Source organism: Peromyscus californicus, unplaced genomic scaffold (genome assembly GCF_007827085.1).
Source record: "Peromyscus californicus insignis strain IS unplaced genomic scaffold, ASM782708v3 Scaffold_10__1_contigs__length_136768540, whole genome shotgun sequence".
Lineage (NCBI taxonomy): Eukaryota > Metazoa > Chordata > Mammalia > Rodentia > Cricetidae > Peromyscus > Peromyscus californicus.
In genome coordinates this window covers 119,227,241-119,248,634 of record NW_026294391.1, presented here as the reverse complement: position 1 = coordinate 119,248,634, position 21,394 = coordinate 119,227,241, and the positions used below count along the sequence as shown (strand labels likewise).

Genomic DNA, 21,394 nt, shown 5'->3' with positions numbered 1-21,394 from the left:
TGCGTGTGCACATACACACACAAATACATACATGAACTCACTAAATAAATATAATAAAATGAAAGTATATTACAATGCTAAGGAATTTTATTTATTTTAAATTTAATATAATTTTAAAATTGGAGACATGGGGGAGAGTGAAAAGACAGAAAATTTATGCTAGAGGATCAGACAAATTTCTCTAATCACTACAACTTGAATCCTGCAGGAGGCAAGAAAATAAAAATTTGCTTGAATTCTGTAAAGTTGCCAGTTTTAGATCCACAAGGATAGTAGGAAGCAGGAACTAAGAGATTGCTGTTCATTCATGCTGTCTGACCATGACATCATTCTATGAGCAGTGAATCTGTTTTACTCTGACCATACAAGATTTGAGTTTCTCTAAATGATGAAGTCTAACCTATGTGGACAAAAAGTTTCCAAAAAGGAACTGCACCTTCAAACTTGAAACCTTCTGCAAGGCTGATTAACTGACTTAGAACTTCAGTCATTATAGAGAATGAGGAATTTTGTAGATCCAGATCCAAATTTCAATTTAGCTTTGACTCTCTTTAGACTCCTAAGATCCATTCCTTGTCCACCTCTGTGTCTGGTCTAACACACTAACATATGAAACCCCCGTGGAATGTATTAACTTAACAAAACCATAGTTTCCAGCAACTAAAATGCTAGGTGTATCACTAAATAGAATTTAAGGCCTATAGCTGAGATTTCTCTTCTTTGCTGTGACCATTACTGAATATTTCCACCAATTTATATTTTAAAAAATACCTTGATTTATGGCATACTTTGCTCTTACTACAAGAAGTACATGAAGATGCTTCCATGTTGGAGCTTGGAATTTAGGTTGACCCAAATGTATGTCCCCCATGCCATGGCAAGTCATATTTGTCTCTTTTGAGGTAAGAGTTGTGCTTTCACATCAACACCTAGAATACAAGGAAGAGACTTCTGGGAAATGTAGTCTCTACCCTTAACAGGAAGTGCCATGAACAGGTAAGTTCACAGTGATGTGTAATATATAGTCACTCAGGCCATGCACTAGGCATACATCCACTCTACCAGCACAATATCCCAGAAAGAAGAACAAAGGAGAGACAATAGAGTTGCAGGGGTGTCTAAGGGAGCCACTGGAAGGGACTTTGTCATTCAACACAGTGTCATAGCTCTATTGACTGGCAAGCTTTAATGTGGGGCTCAGAAACATCATTTCCACTAACAGTAAATCCTAAGCATCACTTATTGTTGACAGGTTCTTCCAGGATCTTCTAACTCAATATAATCAGAGCCTTCTTGAAAATGTCAGCCTATGCTTTTGAAACAAAAAAATCTGAGGTTAAGTCCTGATGTTGCTATTCAATATTGGTGATAACATGTGCAGATAAGTTACCCATTCTCTCTCTCTCTCTCTCTCTCTCTCTCTCTCTCTCTCTCTCTCTCTCTCTCTCTCTCTCTCTCCCTCTCCCTCTCCCTCCCTCCCTCCCTCCCTCCCTCCCCTCCCTCCCTCCCTCTCTCTCCTCTCTCTCTCTCTCTCTCTCTCTCTCTCTCTCTCTCTCTCTCTCTCTCTCTCCAGGGTCTTTTGATATAGCGCTGGCTTGACTGAAACTTCCTATACAGATCAAGTTGGCCTCTACTATATACTTCACAGGCCTAAAAGAAAAGAACTAACTGGGACACCAAAACTATTAGTTTAAACAAAGCTCTTCTCTTCTCTCTAAAAGTTGATTGCCTTATGTAGGTTCTTACAGTAGTGGAACACTGGCTGCCACAAAACAACAAGGTTACAATTATTTTCAAATGAAGGAAAGTACAGGCACAAGCATCTTATCATTAAGGACATGGATTGTCACTTTTTCATATTTGTTCATATTTTAATATTTGTTCATAATTCTTCTTTCCCTAAAGTTTTGTAGCTACATAAAGCGCCACTTGAATATCAGATCTTTGTGGCAGGCATAGAATCAAGTCCCTAACCTTAATACTGTAGAAAAGGTTTCAAGGAACTACCTAAGATAAAAGAGGTGTCTCAATCCAAAGATATGGGAGCACTGATCACTTAAAGTAGGCATGTCCAACTTGTGGCCCATGGGCCACATATATCCCCTGATGTCTATGAATATGGACCAACAAATTTGTAGAAGGCAACGTCATATCACAATGTTGAAAAGTTTGACACCTCTGTGAAGCTGTCAGAAGAAAAGAACAATTCCTAGCAAAGGGTTGGGCTATATAAGACAGGATTTGAGAGAAGCAGGGAGAGATGTCAGAGACTGAATTCCATGGAAGTATGTGACAAGCAACTCAGGTTTGTAGTGGGAGGTTTTCCTTAGGAATCAAGAACTGAGAAAGGAAAAGTCAGAAGGCATGACTGAGCAGAGTGAATTGAACTTTGAAGCAGGACAACCACAGCCTTGGCTAAATCAGGTATGAAGCAATGGAGTCTGTAAGAGTGCTGACCTCAGGCCAGGTCTCATTTATGCAATGTGAGGTGTTGCAGGAAGGCCATGACGTCTGGGGGAGAAGCTCCACAACTGTGGCAACCCTGATGGCAGTGACAACTGACCACAGTCCACACACCTGTCCAGCAGGCCTTGCCTGGAACTGGAGTGTGGGAAGAGCACCCCTGTGTCAACCGTGCAGGACATGGAGTCTGGCACTGCTTAAGAAGGAAATAGTAAGTCCTGAGAGCTCTATTCCTGTTCCAGTACTTGAATTTCCCTTAATGGAACTTTTAGAGTTGCTAATTATTCCATAGTAATCACAAAACCTGTCAAGTTCTAGAGAGGAAGGAGCAAGGAATTGTGGAAGCAAAAAGATTTAACTGAGCCCTTGTCCTGGATAAGCCTCCTATTTGTATTAGTTGCTTCACCTTTCTGAATTTGTTCCCTGATCTGGAAAATGGAGCAGATAATAGCACCACAGTATTGCTTTGAGTATAAAATGGCATAATAGAACTATTTAGTATAGGCAAGAAACTAGTGATTTGTAAATGGCATTATGAATATGGGATATTTATTACGTCTTTTATGTGATAGGTGTTATTGTTAGGTCTTGGTTGGAATGGGTATCTGATTGTTGTGAAGAGTTACATAGAGTCCTTATAATCTATGGACATCTTTGTCAAAGAAGTGAAGACACAGGCAAACACAAATCTGCTAAGAACTAAATATTACACCCAAGATTTTCTCAAGAAAAGAACAAATCTTTTACCATTGTCAAAATGATTGCTGGAGTAAAGGTCCACATCTGAAAAACTTTGGAAAACCAACCTGGTCCAAAGCATTTTGTATGTTGTGTGCTGAGAAATGATGAGAAAGTCCATTGTTTGTATGTTTGTGTGTTTTTAAAGACTGATTTATTTTTATGTGTATGCCTATTTTGCCTATATGCGTGTGCAACACATGTATGCCTGGTGCCTACAGAGGTCAAAGGAGAATATATGATACCCTGTAACTGGGTTTAGAATGGCTCCGAGCTACCACATGAGTGTTGGGGATCAAACCCAGGTCCTCGGGAAGAACAGCCAGTGTTCTTAATCTCTAAGCCTTTATTCCAGCTCCCCGGAATGCTGAGAAAGTTGGATGAAACAGACTTTAGAATGCAGATCATGCTGTGATAGAAAGGCCAATATTGATCATTCACTCCTCCTTACCATAGGCAATTCTGAGTGCTGCAGAATGATAGGCATTCTTGATGGACAGTCTATGCTTCCCAGTGATATCTGTTGTTTTTAAATATGGAGTGATGGACAGCCCATACTGCCCAGTAATATCTAATGTTTTGAAGTGTGACTGAATCCTTTAGTAAGTTCTAGCTCAATATCTCCTCCTTCCCTGGACAAGTGAGAAAACATTTAAAGATGGCAACTTTTCACCACCATGCCAATATCACATTATAATGGTCCAAATGCTTGGTTTTATAGGAGACAGAAAATCTGCTTGCTGTGGCTTGTGAAGGTCTTAATGTTAAGCTGCTAATTGATAAATTATTGACATATCTGTCTTACAATTATCATTCCCTTCTAAAATCCATTCTGATCTGTAGCAGATAGACAAACAGGAACCAGAAAATCATGGGTCCAAAAAATTCTAGGAGTCTCAGTTCCTTTATCAAGTGCTTGTGTAACAGAGCACCCCAACGCTGAATGTCTTAAAACAATAACCATTTTGGTCACAATCATGTGGATAAGAATCTGGTTAGAGTGCAGAAAGAGATGGCTCTTTTTGCTTCATGAAATCTGGTACATTCTCACCTGAGTCGTAGCAGGCTGAGATGGTCTGACTTGGGCTATATAGCTAGAATTTGGGTAATTGCCATCACCTGTGTTCCTTAGTACTTTTTCACATGACCCCTTCCAATCACCAGCTTTGGTGTCCTAGTTTGCTTTCTGTTGATGTGACAAAACACTGACCAAAACCAACTTGGGAGAGGGTTTATTTGGTTTACAAGGCAGGAACTCATGGCATGATTCTGGAGACAGGAACTGAAGCAGACACTGGAAAGGAATGCTGCTTACTGGCTTGATTCCCTTACCTTTCTCAACCTCAACTACCTTTTTCTTTCTTTCTTTCTTTCTTTCTTTCTTTCTTTCTTTCTTTCTTTCTTTCTTTCTTTCTTTCTTTCTTTCTTTCTTTCTTTCTTTCTCTTTCTTCCTTCCTTCCTTCCTTCCTTCCTTCCTTCCTTCCTTCCTTCCTTCCTTCCTTCCTTCCTTTCTCTCTCTCTCTCTCTCTCTCTCTCTCTCTCTCTCTCTCTCTCTCTTTCTTTCTTTCCTTCTTACTTCCCCCCTTCTCTTCATTCCTTCCTCTTTCTTTCTTCCTTTCTTTTCCAAGACAGGTTTTCTCTGTGTAACAGCCCTGGCTGTCCTAGAGCTTGCTATGTAGTCCAAACTGGCCTTGGACTCACAGAGGTCTGTCTGCCTCTGCCGCTGTAGTGCTTCAGTTACCTTTCTTAAATAACCCCAACCTCTCTGCCTAGACATGGCACCATTCACACTAGACCTTCCCACATTAATTAGCAACCAATAAAATGCTCCACAGACATGAACACAGGCCAATCTGGTGGATGCAGTTTCTCAGTTGAGATTACCTCTTCTAAGGTTTTGTCTAGGTTTGTGCCATGTTGAGAAAAAGTAACTGTGACATTGGGCTTCTTCACATCATGGATTCAGGATGTCCAATGTCTTACATGGTAGCTTGATTTCCCCCAAAAGAAAGTTCTTAAAAGACTTTATCAGGAATGGACATAGCATAACTTCTGCCACATTCTTTTTTTATTTTATAATTAATTTAATTTTACATATCAGCCATGGATTCCCCTGTTCTGCCTCTTCCTGCCCTCCCTCTCCCCCCAATCCATATTGTTAAAAGTACAAAGATATCTTGTATTCAACAGACATTAGCTGTGTAATGTGAAATGACATGAAATTACAGGTGTGCAAGCATTTGTGAGTTTCTATTACAATTACTGTTGCCATATAGCATATTACCCTAGAACTTAGCACCTGGATTAATCAGATTTGCATTAATACAGTTAAATATCTGAGGAACCTAACTTCATAAAGACAGAAGGCTTATTTAGCTCAGTTTTGGAACTTTGCAAGTTCAAACAGCAAGATGCAGACTCTCATTACGGAAAGGTGTTCCATGGCTGATGGGGAATGACAGAGACAGGAGTATGTATCAGGACAAGCAGTCACATCATGCATACCATGGGGAAAAGTTAGAGGTGCATGTTTCGTGTGTGCATATAGAAGCCCTTGCCTGGATAAATAGAAAGTCAGATAAGCAGATATTGCTGTCATACAAACCCTTCTGTAGTGGGTCACACATACACCTACAATGACCCTCTCTCTCAATGGCTCTTCACCTTTCATTGATACTACCCTAAAGACCAAGTCTTTAGTTATAATAGACACTTGTGGGATAATCGTACTTTACCTAAACCATCTAAGTGGTGAAAAACAACAACAATAAAACTACTTAATTTTGATCACAATTCTTTGGGTCAGGAATTTGAACAGGACCCCACTGACTAGTTCTCCATTGAAAGGGTCTCTCACAAGAATGCAGCCAGATGTCAGATGAGGTTGATGTCATTTGGTAATTTGCATTGGTTATCTAAGATGCAGTTCTTGATTGACTTGATAGCAATGTGGCTTGTCAGGGAGATCAACATAAACCATCAGCTAGAGAGCCTCGTGGTAAACTCTCCAGTATACTTTTGTCAGGGTGGGTACACTTCATACATGATGATGGGCTTTCCCCAGAATACATGTGAAATAGGTCACCAGGTGAGCCAGGCAGCTCTGTCTGATGATTTCCAATTTAGTCTAAAAGTAACAAAGCACCACTTCAACATATGCTGTAGGTCGAATGTGTTTTAAGCCCTACCTAGGTTCTCAGCACCCAAGAGCAAGTCACAACAGGATTGTGAATTTGGGGCCAGCCTGTGATTCACAGTGAGACCTTGTCTCAAAATAAAGCAAGGCAGATCAAATCCCTTGGTGGTGGTGGGGAACCACTCTCTGCTCATCCTAGCACAGATATTAGAGCTTCTTTCGGCAGGTCATTTTGCATACCGAGTATCTTGGGAACTTGACACTGGAGGCTGGGGTATGCCTTCATCAGAGCCAGTGCTAACAACATTTTCATATTAAACATGTCAGAAGGTTTAAAAGAAGGGGCAGACCTATTCCCTACAAAAGAGGCTGGGTATAACCTCCCTAAAAGAGTCTTCAGAAAGTTTATTTAGATAACATTGCTTGGCTGTGCACTTGAATAGTCCTAATTCCTAGTATCTGGCACTAAAGCTCTTATGATGACCATTGATTTGTCTCAATATAGGCATACATCACTAGTGTTTTTGCATGAGTTGTCTATTTTCTTTATGTTCTGACTATTTCTTTTGAAGGATGGTTTACAGTGAGGGAACACATTTTTACTTACTTGTGTTCATGGACAGGCACACTTCATTCATTCTCCCATGCAGACACCTCTCTATATCACCTCAGTGATACTAGCTAAGCTAGGTTTCACCCTGTGTTTACCATTTTGTTGTCCCTGAAGGAATAGAGTGATATCTGGCTTCCAGCTGGATGTTAATCTTGCTGACTATAGTGCTGGGAGCAGAGCTTATCTGTAAAGACAGAGAACCCTCTAAAGTCATCATGTGGTGAGCCTCTTGGAGCTTACCAGGGGAAACAGACAAAGCACATGGTATAAGTATACAGAGGTGTGTGTGTGTGTGTGTGTGTGTGTGTGTGTGTGTGTGTGTGTGTGTGTGTGTATTTAGAGAGGTTGACAAAGACTTAGAAGTTTGTGATTTGAAGATATGTCCAGTTAGTGTTTCTCCCCTTTTAAGGGTAGTGCTATAAGATAGAGTGCTAAAGAATAATTTTAGTATTAGAGGTAGACATGCCTGGATTCATACTCAGGCTCTACCAATAACCAACTGTGTGAACTTTTTGAAAATGACTTAATGTGAGCTAGTTGGGCATGGTGATTTATGTTGGTAATCTTAGCATCTGGAAGTTCAAAGCCAGTCTAAGCTCCACAGTGAGACCTCATTTGTTTTTAAATGTACTTAATTGCTCCAAGGCCTGATTTCCTCCTTTGTAAAATGGAAATAATAATACCAACACTTACTAGTGATGTTGGGGAAATGAAATAAGATACTGATGTAATGATTCAGCACCACTGCTTGGCACAGGTTAGACACTAAATGCATGGTAACTATTATAGGGTATAGGTTGTATAGGAACTTCTCTTTATCACTTCTTTTGTCTTTTCCTCTAAACACACACAAAGGTCCAACTCTTTTAAATTCCTGTCGTTTGAAGAAAAATTCCTTCTTTATCAGAATACTGATAACAATTAAAGGTCCATCCTTGGGTTGGATAATTACATTGTGTCATCAAGCTCCAGATTATTAGATGTTATTTGCAAGAAAACCAGGCCTACAGTTCCTCCCAGACTGAGCATGGAGGCTGCAAATTGAGTTTAGAGGATTACTGACCTTTAGACCCTGGCTGGCAGCAGAGGCAGCCCACACTCCTGGTCTTGAAAGCCACAGCAGGCTCTTATAATTGAGTTACTGCCTGGGATTCAGTAGGACTAATCCATCTATATGATTTCTTCGCCTGGTTTAATATCATTAGACAAAACCAAATTAAGGAGAGGGTGGGAGTGGAGTGGGATGAGGTGAATGGCTTTTCTGCTTGGGACTCGCTAGCACATCTGCATGACCAGGATGAAGCCTATGGTTTGATGAATGGGCTGAGGCCTCTGTGGACTAAGTCCCATGCTATCAGCCACCTTACTCCCTAGCAGCACACATTTGTCCTCACTGACAGAAAGGACAGTAGGGGGAGAGGGTCCCTAACATCTGCCGATTGATTACTGACTTCCGTGTATCTCTTTTCCTATTTTTTGACTCCTTTCCCTTATCCCCCATGTACAATGATTTCTGGTTTCTGAGCAGTTTTTCTTCCCAGTTCCAACTCTCAGGGATCTTCCATGGGTTGTCATAAGTGTAGCCTGGGAGACAAGCTGATCCTACTTATTCTTCTGCAGCACTAGAGGCTAGTCTCGCCTCACTCCACATGAGGTTGGATAACCTGAGCAGTGGGGACTGTGCATCAGTTTGCCAACCAGAGCATACAGCCCTAGGAGGAGGGGCCAGTGTGTGTGTGTGTGTGTGTGGGGGGGGGAGATGGCAACCACCGGGTCAGTTTCACTCTCTGCGCTATTGACACCCAGATCCCAGCGCCCTTCTCTCCCTTCTTGGAGAATCAGTTTGTCTCAGCTTGGAGAGCTGGACAGAGGTGAAGAGTCATAGACTCCAAGACTGAGATTTCAGCGTAGTTGCCAACAGTGGAGTCCCCAAAGTGTAGGTGGTGACCAGCGCAACCAGGAAGGCAGGCACTAGAAGTCTAGGGAATAACAAAGGTGGAGGTTGGGGACTCCTGGCTCTCGAGAACCCGCTGTGGCAGCACAGGAGGGCCCTGCCTGTCCGAGGGGATAGGGGACACCCGCTGACACGCTCGCCGCACTCTGTTGGGCTGCCAGGCTTTTGCTAGGCGGCAGCTGACGTCGGCGCGCCCCTGCCGAGCTCTGATTTTACTACAGCCCGCAGGCAGCTTTGTGGGGCCCCGCCCTCGCCGCCCCCCCCCCCCCCCGCCCCGCGTGCCCACACCTTGTCGTTTATATAGAACGCACCCCAGTGCTGATTCGTGGTTCTCTGGGATCGGAGAGTTCTTTGCCGGGAGAGTGGCAGCGAAGGAGCAGGCGAGCTCCGAGGGGGTGTGGGTGTAGGGAGAGAGAACAGGTAAGGGTCATTGGTTCCCGCTTCTCTGTCAGCCAGCAACTCAGGCCCCTCTTTTAGCCAAAAGACAGGAACCTGAAAATGGATTAAATAGAGAGAAAGAGGCGATCCTCCCTTTCCGAATCTCCGCGGGTGAGAAGCTGTGCGGCTCTGCGGTGTAACAGGCTCACACGTTGCTCATCACATGTTCAAACATTTCCCTTTCGGGGAGGCTCGTTATTTTTAAGTGAATATTTTTGTCTTTGTTTTGATTTTTTTTTAAACCTTCCTCGGGGGTTTTATTTTGATTGAGTTGGCGGCCCGCAGCAGATTGGGAGAGGCGGGGAAAAGCAGTCCGTTAGAGCTTGGGCAGCCCACCCAGGCAACTCCCTGCGTGGCCGGTGCCCGCGAAGCGAGCGACCCATACAGAGCCCGGGCAGGCCGGCGGCGAAGCCGGGGAGTCCCGGCCGCGCCTCCCGGGTGCCCCGAGATTCCAGAGCGCGGCTCTCCGCGGACTGGCAGGAGCGGCGAGGCGCAGAAGCAGCGGCCGCACCGCTTTGTCTCTGCACTTCTGGAGCGCGGCGAGCGGCTCCTCCCGTGGCCGGTCGCTCGGGCTCGGGCGGCGGCTCCTCCTTCACCCCTCTCTTTTCCTCCCCACTCTCTCGCAGGCGGCAGCAGCGGCAGCAGTGGGGAAAAGCGGATTCCGCCCGGAACCACACTGAGAGCTCGCGGTCGCGACTTGCCGCCCTAAGCGCTCTCCCAAGTCCAGCCCGCTCGGCGAGGACTTCCTTCTCCTGGACGAACCTTGTCAAGCAAGCTGGGATCTATGAGTGGAAAGGTGACCAAGCCCAAAGAGGAGAAAGATGCTTCTAAGGGTAAGCCCACCGGCCAGTCCGCCTCCTTTCCTATGCTCGGTTGCCCTCGCCCCGTTGTGTGCGCGCCGCCGGGTGGCTCCTAGTCTCCCAGCTAGACCCTAAGCTGCCCATGACCTCTGCGACCCCGGAAAAAAACCGGGAGGTCAAGGCCTCTGGGAGAGTGTGGGTTTGCACCACTTTCCCTCCTTCCTAGCGGAATTGTGGCCCCTCGAGTGCCTCCAGTCTCCTCCACTGCCCATCTGAACGCATGGTGGCGGCGCTGCGGGCAGACGAAGCTGCTGCAGCCTGGAGCGCCGGGAACCGTGCTGCCTGCTACATACTGGACGCCTGTCTGTATGTGTGTGTGCGTGTGTGTGTGTGTGTGTGTGTGTGTGTGTGTGTGTGTGTGTGTGTCTGCATGTGTGTGTACGCTCCAGAGAGAGTGTGTGCATATGTGTGCTGCGCGGGTGCAACATGGTGACATACTCAGGAATTTGTCCCACTCTCAGGATCCAGCTCAGACCCATGTTCAACCCCCCTCTCCCTGCCCCCAATGCAAACAAAGAACCTGGCCCATATGCAGAACCCCTCCCCCATGCTTCTTTTCACCTCACACCCCTTAGTGCCTAACTTCCTACCCATCCCACTCAAAGGAGAAGACTGGAATGTGCACCTTTTGACATGCCGCGTGCAAAAGTGAGCAATCTGGATACCCTGGCGCCGCCCGTGTTGCGCCTCAGTAGCGCAGCCTTGCCAAACCCCGGGAGAACAAAGGCTGTTGTCCCCTTGCCACTAGTGCCTAGTGGTAGTGGGCCTCTGCAGGAGAACATAGTCCCTTTTCTTAGCTGCCTGGGAAATAACCACCTGGCCCAAGGCGCCTGGTCCCATTTCCCCGAGAGTGTACTTCTCAGCCTGGGGCCTCCCGCCGGCAGGATGGGGACATGCAGCAGAGTAGGGCTCACTCAGACTGGGAAGAACTCAAGAAAAGGAAAGAATGTCCTTTGCTACTACCAGCTCCTAGTAGTGGTTACCTTGCTGAGGACCCGCTTAGCTGGGAAATGTAAACTGGAGACAGCAGCCTTGAGGACTTAGGGCACAGAGACAGGCACAGCGAGAAGGTGTGGAAGAGCTGTGAGCTCAGGTGCACGTGTCTGGAATAGTCACAGTAGACCCTGGGGTGGCCTAGGTCCTCAAAGGCAAAGACTCACTCCTGCTGAAGTGGATTTGCAGCAGCGGGGAGTGGGGAGAGCTCCGGCTCTTGTTAAAGGGGGGTTTCAATTCTTCCCTGATCCTTAGGGCTCCTTTCCCTCCCACTCTTTCCCCATCCCCCTTTTCCTCTCCTCACTTCTACTCTTCTCTCAGAGCTTGCTTTCTCAGGAGACTGTAGGGCAGCCTCCCGCCCCCCGGAAAGTTGTCAGTCTTCAGGGCCTTTATCCTTACTTCTAAGTGGAGCTGCTTCTCTTCCCACTAGGCAAAGTAGTTGACAAAAGGCTCCAGAAGTTTGTGGAGGGTTAAGTCTGTTATTCTAAGGTCAGAGGTGTCAACCCAAGGTGTGGGGACCCACTCAGATATGATGGTCATTTGGGACACACACACACTAACTGTAATAGTAAGTTCTGAGAGTAGAACTGCTGTTTCCATGTTTCCGGGGCTTTCTTAACTGTGAAAGGTCTCAAAGACACTGTCATATGAAAAGGAAGAATGACTGAAGGATCCTCATGCTGGAGATTATATGTGAGGGGCTTAATGTGAGAATAGCACTTTATCACTGAGCTACACCCCAATACCTGCCCCTCAGGTGTCATTTTCCACCTAGAGCTCAGAGAAGTAAAGGCAACTAAAGGTTTAGCATCTGATTGCTCCAGGTAACTCATTCCCATTTGAACCTGGGACTACTTCAACTTTCTTGCTGGAACTTTGGTTCCTGATTTCCAGCAGGTGGTTACTCAGGGTTTGTTTCAGTTTACACTTGAAGAATTCCGAGCCAAATTCATTCACAGAAAATGACTTGCTGTTTTATGTATATAATTTGCAGTTGTTCAGAATGGATTAACACGTCTGGAAACAGGAGCACAGGCCTGCCTCTGTAACTCAGTAATGAAATTTTTTTACCAGGCATATGTCATGACATTTTCTTCTGTTGACTCACCACATTTAAAACACAGTTCTCTCTGTAGGAATTGTGTAACTAGCCATTAGAATTGTGGTTGGAATTAGAAGAAAATTTAATAGGACAACTTTTTAGAAGGGAATTTACTTTCCCGAGGAAATGGGGATTTTCTCCTAGTTAAAAGCAAGATTGCCATTTCAGCCTTGCTGTTGGTCGTTGACTTCAGAGCATTTTAAAAATAGTGAATGTCAAGTAACCATTAGTTTTTCCCCCTCCTTTCAAATATCTTATATGAGAGAGATAATGTTGGAGATGAACAGTACCAAATCTACTCATTATTTTAACCAATAAAATTTATTTACATAATGAAGAGATTTTGGTTATTTGCAAATGTCCCATATATAGGTCACATTTGGCATTTTCAAATCTCAGGTGTTCATTAGCATAGTCTTTGTAACATAGTAAGATATGGAATCAAACATTTAATAGATGTTTCAAAAATACATTTAATTTTGAATGATGCTGTGACAAATGATTGAATCAAGTCAAATAATTTAGTAACAGCTTGAATGAACTTCATAATCTGTTTTGCAGCCTACTGCTCATTTAAATTCATCCTCCCACCCTATCTTTTGGGGCTCATGCCCACAGCCTATCATCACTACATTGAAGATTATTATAGAGCACCACATTTCTAGACTTTCTAAATCATACATAGTAAGTAATCAGTAACTTATTTTGTACTACTGAATGAAATGTGGTTTGGATTGGGTGTAGTGATATTCACTTGTAAGCTCAGTACTCCAGAGACTGAGGTAGTTTAATGCCAGCCTGTCTCACAAACTGAAACTTTGTCTCGAAAACAAACAACACATTTTAAAATTAAAAACAAAAAGCACTCCTCCTCACAAAAAGCAAAGTCCCACCCCTAAACAAAGAAAAAGAAACATGGTATTTAGAGCATATATAAATTTGTATTGTCCTTCAACTCTTTGAGGCCAGGGCTTGTGAATTTTGACAGTTCTTATAAAAAATGTAACCAAGTAGGCTAGACATTTCTTTCTGGGAGAGGGCAGGGTAGGGTACTTGATTCTGTTTGAAAATGATTGAAAGGGTCTCTTGTATAGCTTGTCACCTTTGTGTACTAATTTATGCCCTGTACATGCTTTAAAATTGGTATATGTGTATATTGTTTAGGTCATGTAGTTCTTGAACAAGATGATGTAGTTCCATCACAGGGAAATAAAATGCATAGTATTTATTTATCCAAATAGATCTTCGCATAGCTTTTACTCACCCTTGTCTGTCATATCACATAAGATCTATCAGTACTCCCGTGTTAGAAAAGTATTCAGTTAGAGCTGTGTCCAGTTTACTGCAGCTGTTCCTGTGGCACTGAACAACTTGTGGCAGGTGATAATTGATACCAAATGGATTCAAGATCAAGTAAAGGTGCTAGCTGATTTTTTATTCCAAATCTCTCATTTGGTTCATTGCAACATACTTGGAGTTAGATGTGTTGATTTAACCATACTTTCCTTTTTGCTTAGTCCCACAGCCACAGGCAAGTTTGCAAGCCACATGGGCTGTGGGTTTTCTGGTGAAGGCACTTGCATCAGGGCTGAGTTCATGCTGGCCAATGAGTGATGGAGGCCAATTCCATGCATAGTCCATGAAGCCATCCACTTGCACAGCTGTTGCTATAGTAGACTGTGACGTGTATGGACACATCATTTTCCTTTCCATGTTGGGCAGTTCTACTAGTCTTTCTATCCCAAGCACAGGACACTGTGGTTAGTCAGTCAGCATAACATGGCTTGAATTCTGAATTCCATTACCAAAGGTCATCTTGGCCATTGATATCTACTGTCAGACTTACTCTTGGGCCAAGCAAAGCAGGTGTTTAGCAGGTGCTTACTGGCAAGAAGTCCTGATGTAGATGACCTCTTATTTAAAAACAGTGATCATAATCTGTCTATTACTCATGAAGAGACTAGTTGAATTGTGTTTTTCATCATGCCATCATGGAACCATGGTTTGTAGACAGTTGTCATGAGCCACATATCTCTTCTGTGGTGAACGTGGTGATTGCAGCTTCAGGGAGATGGTATGCCAGGGTTGGTCTCTAATCAAAACTGTTTGACTGCTTTGGGGGTACAGGTAGGAGATGAGTGCACACAGTTGTCAGATTTTCTTCTTTCTTCTTTCTGGATATGTACAGTTTCTTTATTGACATAAACAAAAGCTAAAAGGGAGGGCAGGTTAAAGCAGGGAATAAAGATGCTGTAACTTCTCCCTGTCTTAACTATTATTTCCATCAAGTCCCTTTAGAATAGAGGTCAAGTCATTAAAAGGAGCCAGGCTGCATCCTAGGGCTAGTGATATGGGAAAAGTTGGAGTGGAAATGGATGTTGAGTTAAGTCTTAAGTGAAGGAGAATATGGGCTGTGACATGAAGGAACTCATTTAGGATCATGCATATGTCAGGGAAATAGAGATGTAGTGGCTGTGAAGACAGGGACTAGATTAGGGGGAGGGGACATTGGAATCTGAGTTTGGATGGTAAGCCAGAAGGCTCATTTTTGAAGCAGTGAGTAGGAAGATGAAGCTGTTAGCATTTCAGGTCTCTCTGCAGCTGTGCTATTTTATGCCCAAATCAACTCCTCATTCTGGGAATTACAATCAACATAGAACAACCAAAATGTGTTGCAGCTCCTCAAATATAGCCAATAAAAAGGCTTTCTAGTATCTACTTCATTATGGGTTATATTTTTGGAGTTGAGAAATTTGAAAGGAATGGAAAATAATTGCCAAGATTAAACAATTCAAAGCAGAAGAAACACATGAATTAAAGAATGATGGGTAGAGGGGAGCCTACATATCTGTTACTGTGTTCAGCTTAACATTACCTTTGAGATGTGATGATAAGGTACATAATACAATTAGTACAGAACATAGATATCTGTGTAACTCATTCTCTATAGTCACTGATATTATGTTTTCCTATTCAGAAGACACAGTAATCACTACAGCTTATCAGTGCAGGCTGAGGAGTGAATTTCAGTAGGTTACATTGTTCTGTGTAGCACCATTCATGTTTAACCTGAAATATAGGCTCTTCATTTAGGGTATATGCAGTGAGGAAATTTGGTTATATCTTATAATTGTCATTTTTTCCTTCTCTTTTCTTCTTTTTTGAGACAAGGTTGGAAGCCAATCTTGAATATTCTGTAAAGCCCAGGCTGGCCTAGAATTTATGATGCTACTGCCTCTTCCTCCTAAGCTTTGTGATTATACATCACCATATCTGGCTGAATGTCGTATCTTGATGAAACTATTTTAGGGGTGCATTCAAGTTTACCTGTAGGCAAATTCACTTGTTTTCTAGTTGTAGTAATTATTTGACCACCATTCCAGTGCTTACTTTCAATTTCTTTTTGAATGGATGGCCATTTATTTTCTCCAGAGAAATATTTTCTAGGGTATTAGCCTTGAAAATGAAGGGGTTATATTTTTTAAGAAGAGATATTTTCCTGATCTTGAGGTATGGTCAAAAATAAAAACTATTTTCTTAAGAAATCTGAGTTTTGATAAACATTAAACATAAATTATAATTACTGTATGTTGAGATTACTATGAAGGAGGTCTTATGCCTTAGCCTTCACTCCAACTCTGCTAAATTCATTTAAGTTTTCAATTTCAAATGGAAATGGTATTAGTGTCCCTGACTACTGATCTTCCTCACAGGGTAAGGCCAGAGGGTAGTATATGTTCTTGTTGGTTTTCTTAAATCTGGCAGTACCCTTGGTTTTTGCTGAAGTATAGTTTTATTGACATTGTAGAGAGTACAGTAGGTCTGGTCTGTGTTGGGTTATTTGCTTGGCCTGTCTGCAGAGACATCAGATCTGGTTAAAAGGAATTTCCAGTTATGAATGTCTGTTCTTTCTGGATCCTGTCAGCAGGGCCTGGGAAGAAAGAAAGAAAGAATCTTGTGAAAGTTAGGTCAGAAGCCAAATTAGAAAGTAATCAATAAACATATTATGGACCCAACATCCTTTTTGGTACTTCAGGTTTACTGTAGTAACATGTACATCTCTGAAGGATACATGTTGATGAATTTTGAGAAATGTTTGCATCCATATAATCAGCAGTAGTGTGACATCTAGAATGTTGTCAACCTACGCTATTCTTTCATTACCCTTTCAAGTCATTATCATGTTAAAGGAAACTACTGTTTTGATTTCTGTTATTAATAGTACACGTTTGTCAGATACCAAAGTATGTTGTAGTCTTTGGTATGTGACAACCCACCACCTTGTCTTTCAGCATGCTTCCTTTCCTTATTAATACTTCTTCTTGTCTTGTTCTCTCATTCCTTTGAAGACCTCTACTCTGCCTCACCCTAGGGCACTTAATAGTTTTATACTTGGTTAGACAATAAGAAGTAGTTATTGAATGACCTAGACAAGGCAGAGAATTCCTTTGGGCAGCAGCATGCTCTAGTTCAACAACTGAAAAACAATAAACATAAGTATCATTATTATTGTAGCACCTACATTATTGAATACTTGCTACTTATTAGGCATATATCATTTTCATATATCTCCTTCAGTCTTTTTACACATTATGGCAATGATATCTATATCTATCTATCTATCTATCTATCTATCTATCTATCTATCTATCTATTTATCTATCTATCTAAATAATTTTTATTTATATTTATGTGTGTATGTGTTGAGTGTGTACATATGCATGTGAGTACCTTGCCCACACAACTAGAAGAGGATGTTAGATCTCCTGGAACTAGAATTATAGGTTATTGTGAACTGCCCAACGTAAATACTTGGAATCAAACTCTAGCCTTCTGCAACAACAACAAGCACCCTTAACCTCTAAGCCAGTGGTTCTCAACACGTGGGTCATGACCCCTTGGAGGTCAAATGACACTTTCATAAGGTTTGCATATCAGATATCCTGCATATCAGATATTTACATTAGAGTTCATAACAGTAGAAAAATATCAGTTATGAAATAGCAACAGAAATAATTTTATGGTTAAGGATAGGCACAACATGAAGAACTGTATTAATATGTTGCAGCATTAGGGAGGTTGAGAACCATTGTTCTAAGCCATCTATCTAGCCCATGTTTAGCTTGTATGACAACTCAATAAATAGTGATTGGTATGCATTATATGAACTTTAGAGATGCCAGTAGTAAAGCCCAGACAGATTGTATGGTTTGTATAAGGTTATATAGCTAGCAGGTTGCAAATCACTAGCACATGTTTGATTTCATAGTAATAAATAACTGATTGTTGAATGATGTGCCATATGAATCCACTAAAAGTCATTGGTTCTGCCATGTGTAGTGCTATATCCTAGTAATCCTAGCACTTTGGACATAGAGTCAGAGTGTAACTGTCAAGCCACACCTTTCCATCTGTGCTGTAATGCTTACACAGAGGATGGGGAGTTTAATGCCAATTGAGGTTATATAGTGAGTCCATGTTTCAGGGAAATCAAATGGTAAAACAAAAGCATCATTATATTAGGTTATGTTATTTTATATTATGTTACATCAAATTCTTGTTTTGTTGTCATGTCAGAAGGCAGTACACTGGAGAAAGGCTCTCTCATTGTCTCTTGGTGGTTTAATCTGATATACAGGTGAGCATATTTATATTGAAACAAAGGATCACCAGAGACAAAGCTTTAACCTAAATTAACCAGTTATCAGTGGTTAGCATTTAATACCTAGATAAGTAGGAGATTTAATTTTCATTGAGCATCCTAAGACTATATGCCAGAGTTTTGACATGAAATGCCCCATGAAATCTTTATAACAATTTATGGGAGATAAAATATACATACTTTCTTCACTTTTGAAAGATGAAAAAACTGGGTCTCTGAGATGGAAGCAATCTTGTGTGATGTCACTCATCAAGATATGAGAAAGATAGTCCAAAACCCGGGAACTGTTACTAAAGGGGTTCTTACTTTGTATCATTCATGTTCTATAATGCTTAGCTGTGATAATGACTATGGTGCTGCCAGTCTAGTCTGATGTTGTTGTCAACCTGTACTGATTCTGTGGTTCAGCTCATGGCTTGCACTGACATGGACTGAGTCAGAATACGGGTCTTTTAGGAAAACCATTCTGACTTTTGTGATGTCCACACATATTAATTTAAATATACTTGTAACTTGCCAATTACTATGAAGTAAGTCCAACTTGCACTTCATGAAAGGTTTTATTTATATGTTTCTAAAATAAAAAAGATAACAGAATGAGGGTTTGAGCCAGGTTTGTCTGAGGACACATTTACTTCCTAACCACTGTTATATTCTGCATCCCTAGACAGCACATTTACATCCTTTCAAATCCTAATCTGCACAAATATAAGTTTAGTTCTCTCCATCAACATAGATGTAATTAGGGAAAATGTGCATGGTTGTTATAGTATTGTGTTTTCAATGAAACACATCTCATTTGTTATTGTTGTTGTTGTTACTACTATGTAGAGTACTGTAGTGGGCCTTGGACTGAAGCATTGAAAGAAACCAGTTCCTACGATAAAAACTGTGCTTTCTTTTCCTACTGGCCTTGAATATTCTAACTTTCCACTTTGCAAAGTATGTTTCACATCACTTGCCCATTTCCTTGAGCCTGTGTGGTAGGGAATTGTCCATCTGACTATGGCTATCAACACTTAAGCAGTTGTTAGTTTGTATACAATAGTACAGTTCTCCAGTGCTGTATCTGGGAATATTTCACCCATGTTGTTGAGCACACACTTCTTCTTTACTCACTGTTGAGTAAAACTCCACTTGTTTATTTTATTTTTCATTACATGGTATATGATTTCATTCTGTTCCTCATCAGAATCATATGTTTCATTTCCCTACTCAGCCTTTTTCAATTCTCCCTCCCTCTCCTGTTTTTCCCTCCTTCCTGTTCTTGTCAACAGATGTCAGTGGATTTATTAACTGAATGTGTTTCCTTTGGGTGAGCTAGGCTAATTGGAGGAGTCTCATTTCTGGCTTTTCTCACTTGATAGCTATATTAACGGCAGTGAGTGAAATCGCCCCCACTTCCTTGAAATATAGTTGTATGGAATAAACTTTTCACTACTTATTATATAACTAATTTTAAATGGAAAAATTAAAAATGTGAGCTTTAGTTTTCATACTATTTATGCTGCATTCAGTTAGATAATATTTCCAAAAATATATCTTGTTAACAGAGACACCCGCCTTGAACAAGCATATTAATTATAGTTCTCAAAGTTGGGAATCATGTAATGTTTTCCTCTGCGCTTCAGCAACCTATGTTTAACAGCCATAATTAACAGTGACAGGTCTATTGAGTGGTTATAGGTAAGTTTAATAACAAACATGAGACCCAGCTCTTTAAAAATCCCACCAAATAATGTAGACAGCATTTCAACTGCTCTGAAACTCAGGGTTAGTAAACAGCTCGAGTTCTTAAAATATTTATCTTGCTGATAAAAGTAGAAGTAAACAACCCAAAGAAGGCAGACTGAATGCAGTTCTTGAATATGCCCATAGATATTTTCAGAATCTTTTCTCAAGGCAGACTTTGAAAGCATTGAGAATTGACCTGCTTATTTCGCCTTGATTCTCTGTGTGTATGCTTGCCTCTCCCCTAGGGGGGTTTATCAAATGTTAAGTCTTCCAAGAGCTCTAGGATTTGCACTGGTTTTCGGAGCTCACAGAACAATGGGAGCCATTCTCTTGGAAACAGGGCAAGGCGCTCCTTCCATGCTCTCCTTCCAGGGAGCACTTGTTTTCCAAGTAGCTGGGATCTGGGCTGTCAGACAGTCCTGCTGTAAGGTCTGGTCAACCAATGTCCCGCAGTCGCCATGTATCTGGCAGGCAGTTTTATTACAAACCTCAGCGTGCTCATTAACCTCGTGATGTGGCAGCTGCCTAAAAAAGAAACACGGAAAAGTTGTGTCACCAAAGGTGAAACTTGGAGAGGAGCTGCATGGTGCCCGGCATGACAAAGCTCCTTCCAGGCAGCAGCGGACAGCAAGGACAGCAGAGGGTTTTGCCCCCTTGCTCTTCATGCCTATGATGTGACTGACTGGAGTGGAAACTTCACAAAGAGCTGCGGCTGCAAGCTCAGGCTAGGACGCCTGTGTTTTGGACGTAGAAAGCTCTGCTTGCAGCGGCGAATGCCCTGGTTCCAGTACTCCAACTGGTGGGACACCTGGGACTGGCATTAAGATTTGCAGACTTTCAAAGATAATTTACATATCTGCATTAACACAAATATGGAATGTGTGGTGTTCACAAGTCAGTTAAAGATGATTTTTTGTTCTATGTTTGAGCTTGTAAAAGATATCTGTCACCTTTATAAGTCTGTTTAGACTGTACAATCAAACTGTAATATAAGTCTCTATCCATGCCATATGAAAGGATGGTATGTAATAAACAAGTCATGAGGACTCTGAAGTCAAAAAAAAAAAAAAAAAAAAAAAAAGATTTGCAGCTCCAGCCCCGGAGTGGACTAGTGGAGTTGCCTTCCTCCCTGTCTCCACCTCAGGATCTAGCTCTCTAACACACCTGCTGGGCACCCCAAAGACAAAATACAAAAGACCAAGATTGCAGTGAGAACCTTGAAGTCATGGCTTGGCCAATGCAAGAGCTTTTGCATTCTGTATTCTGGTTAATGCTAATTCATTTTTAGCTGTTCCAAAACTGAGCATGTATCTTGAGTAAAATGCTCCCAGCTCTTTTGAATTTATTTGTGACTTTATGTTGCTTATGTTTCATTGCGTTGCGTTTTTGAGATTAAAAAATAATGCATGTCCACTGAGGACAATTCGGAATATCATAAATGCACAAAGAAAATATCAATCAAGGTTTCATTTGCAGATTAATTTTTAAAAATATTTTCCTTCCAGTCTTTCTTCTGTGCATGTTTGAACATACTCCTAGACATGGATAATTTTAAATATGTGTGTGGAATCACACATAATCAACTATTAACCTACTAACTTTTCTTCCATGATACATTAGTGTCATTAAACAGCCTGTGCCCTCATCTTAATAAGCCAATGAAAAGACTCCAATTAAGAGTAGAAAGCAAAAAAAGGAAAT

General features: G+C 41.8%; 1 protein-coding gene across 2 annotated transcripts in view; it reads left to right on the top strand.

The window, feature by feature from the left end:
- Positions 1-10,012: 10,012 nt before the first annotated feature.
- Fgf13 (fibroblast growth factor 13) overlaps positions 10,013-21,394 on the top strand; it is a 533,597-nt gene continuing 522,215 nt past the window's right edge. The window contains exon 1 of one of the 2 annotated variants that reach the window (XM_052739895.1): positions 10,013-10,175. In XM_052739895.1, the coding sequence (XP_052595855.1) occupies positions 10,127-10,175 (49 nt within the window). In that variant the 5' untranslated portion in view covers positions 10,013-10,126. The remainder of the gene's footprint in view (positions 10,176-21,394) is intronic. The other variant, XM_052739907.1, reaches the window with a different exon arrangement.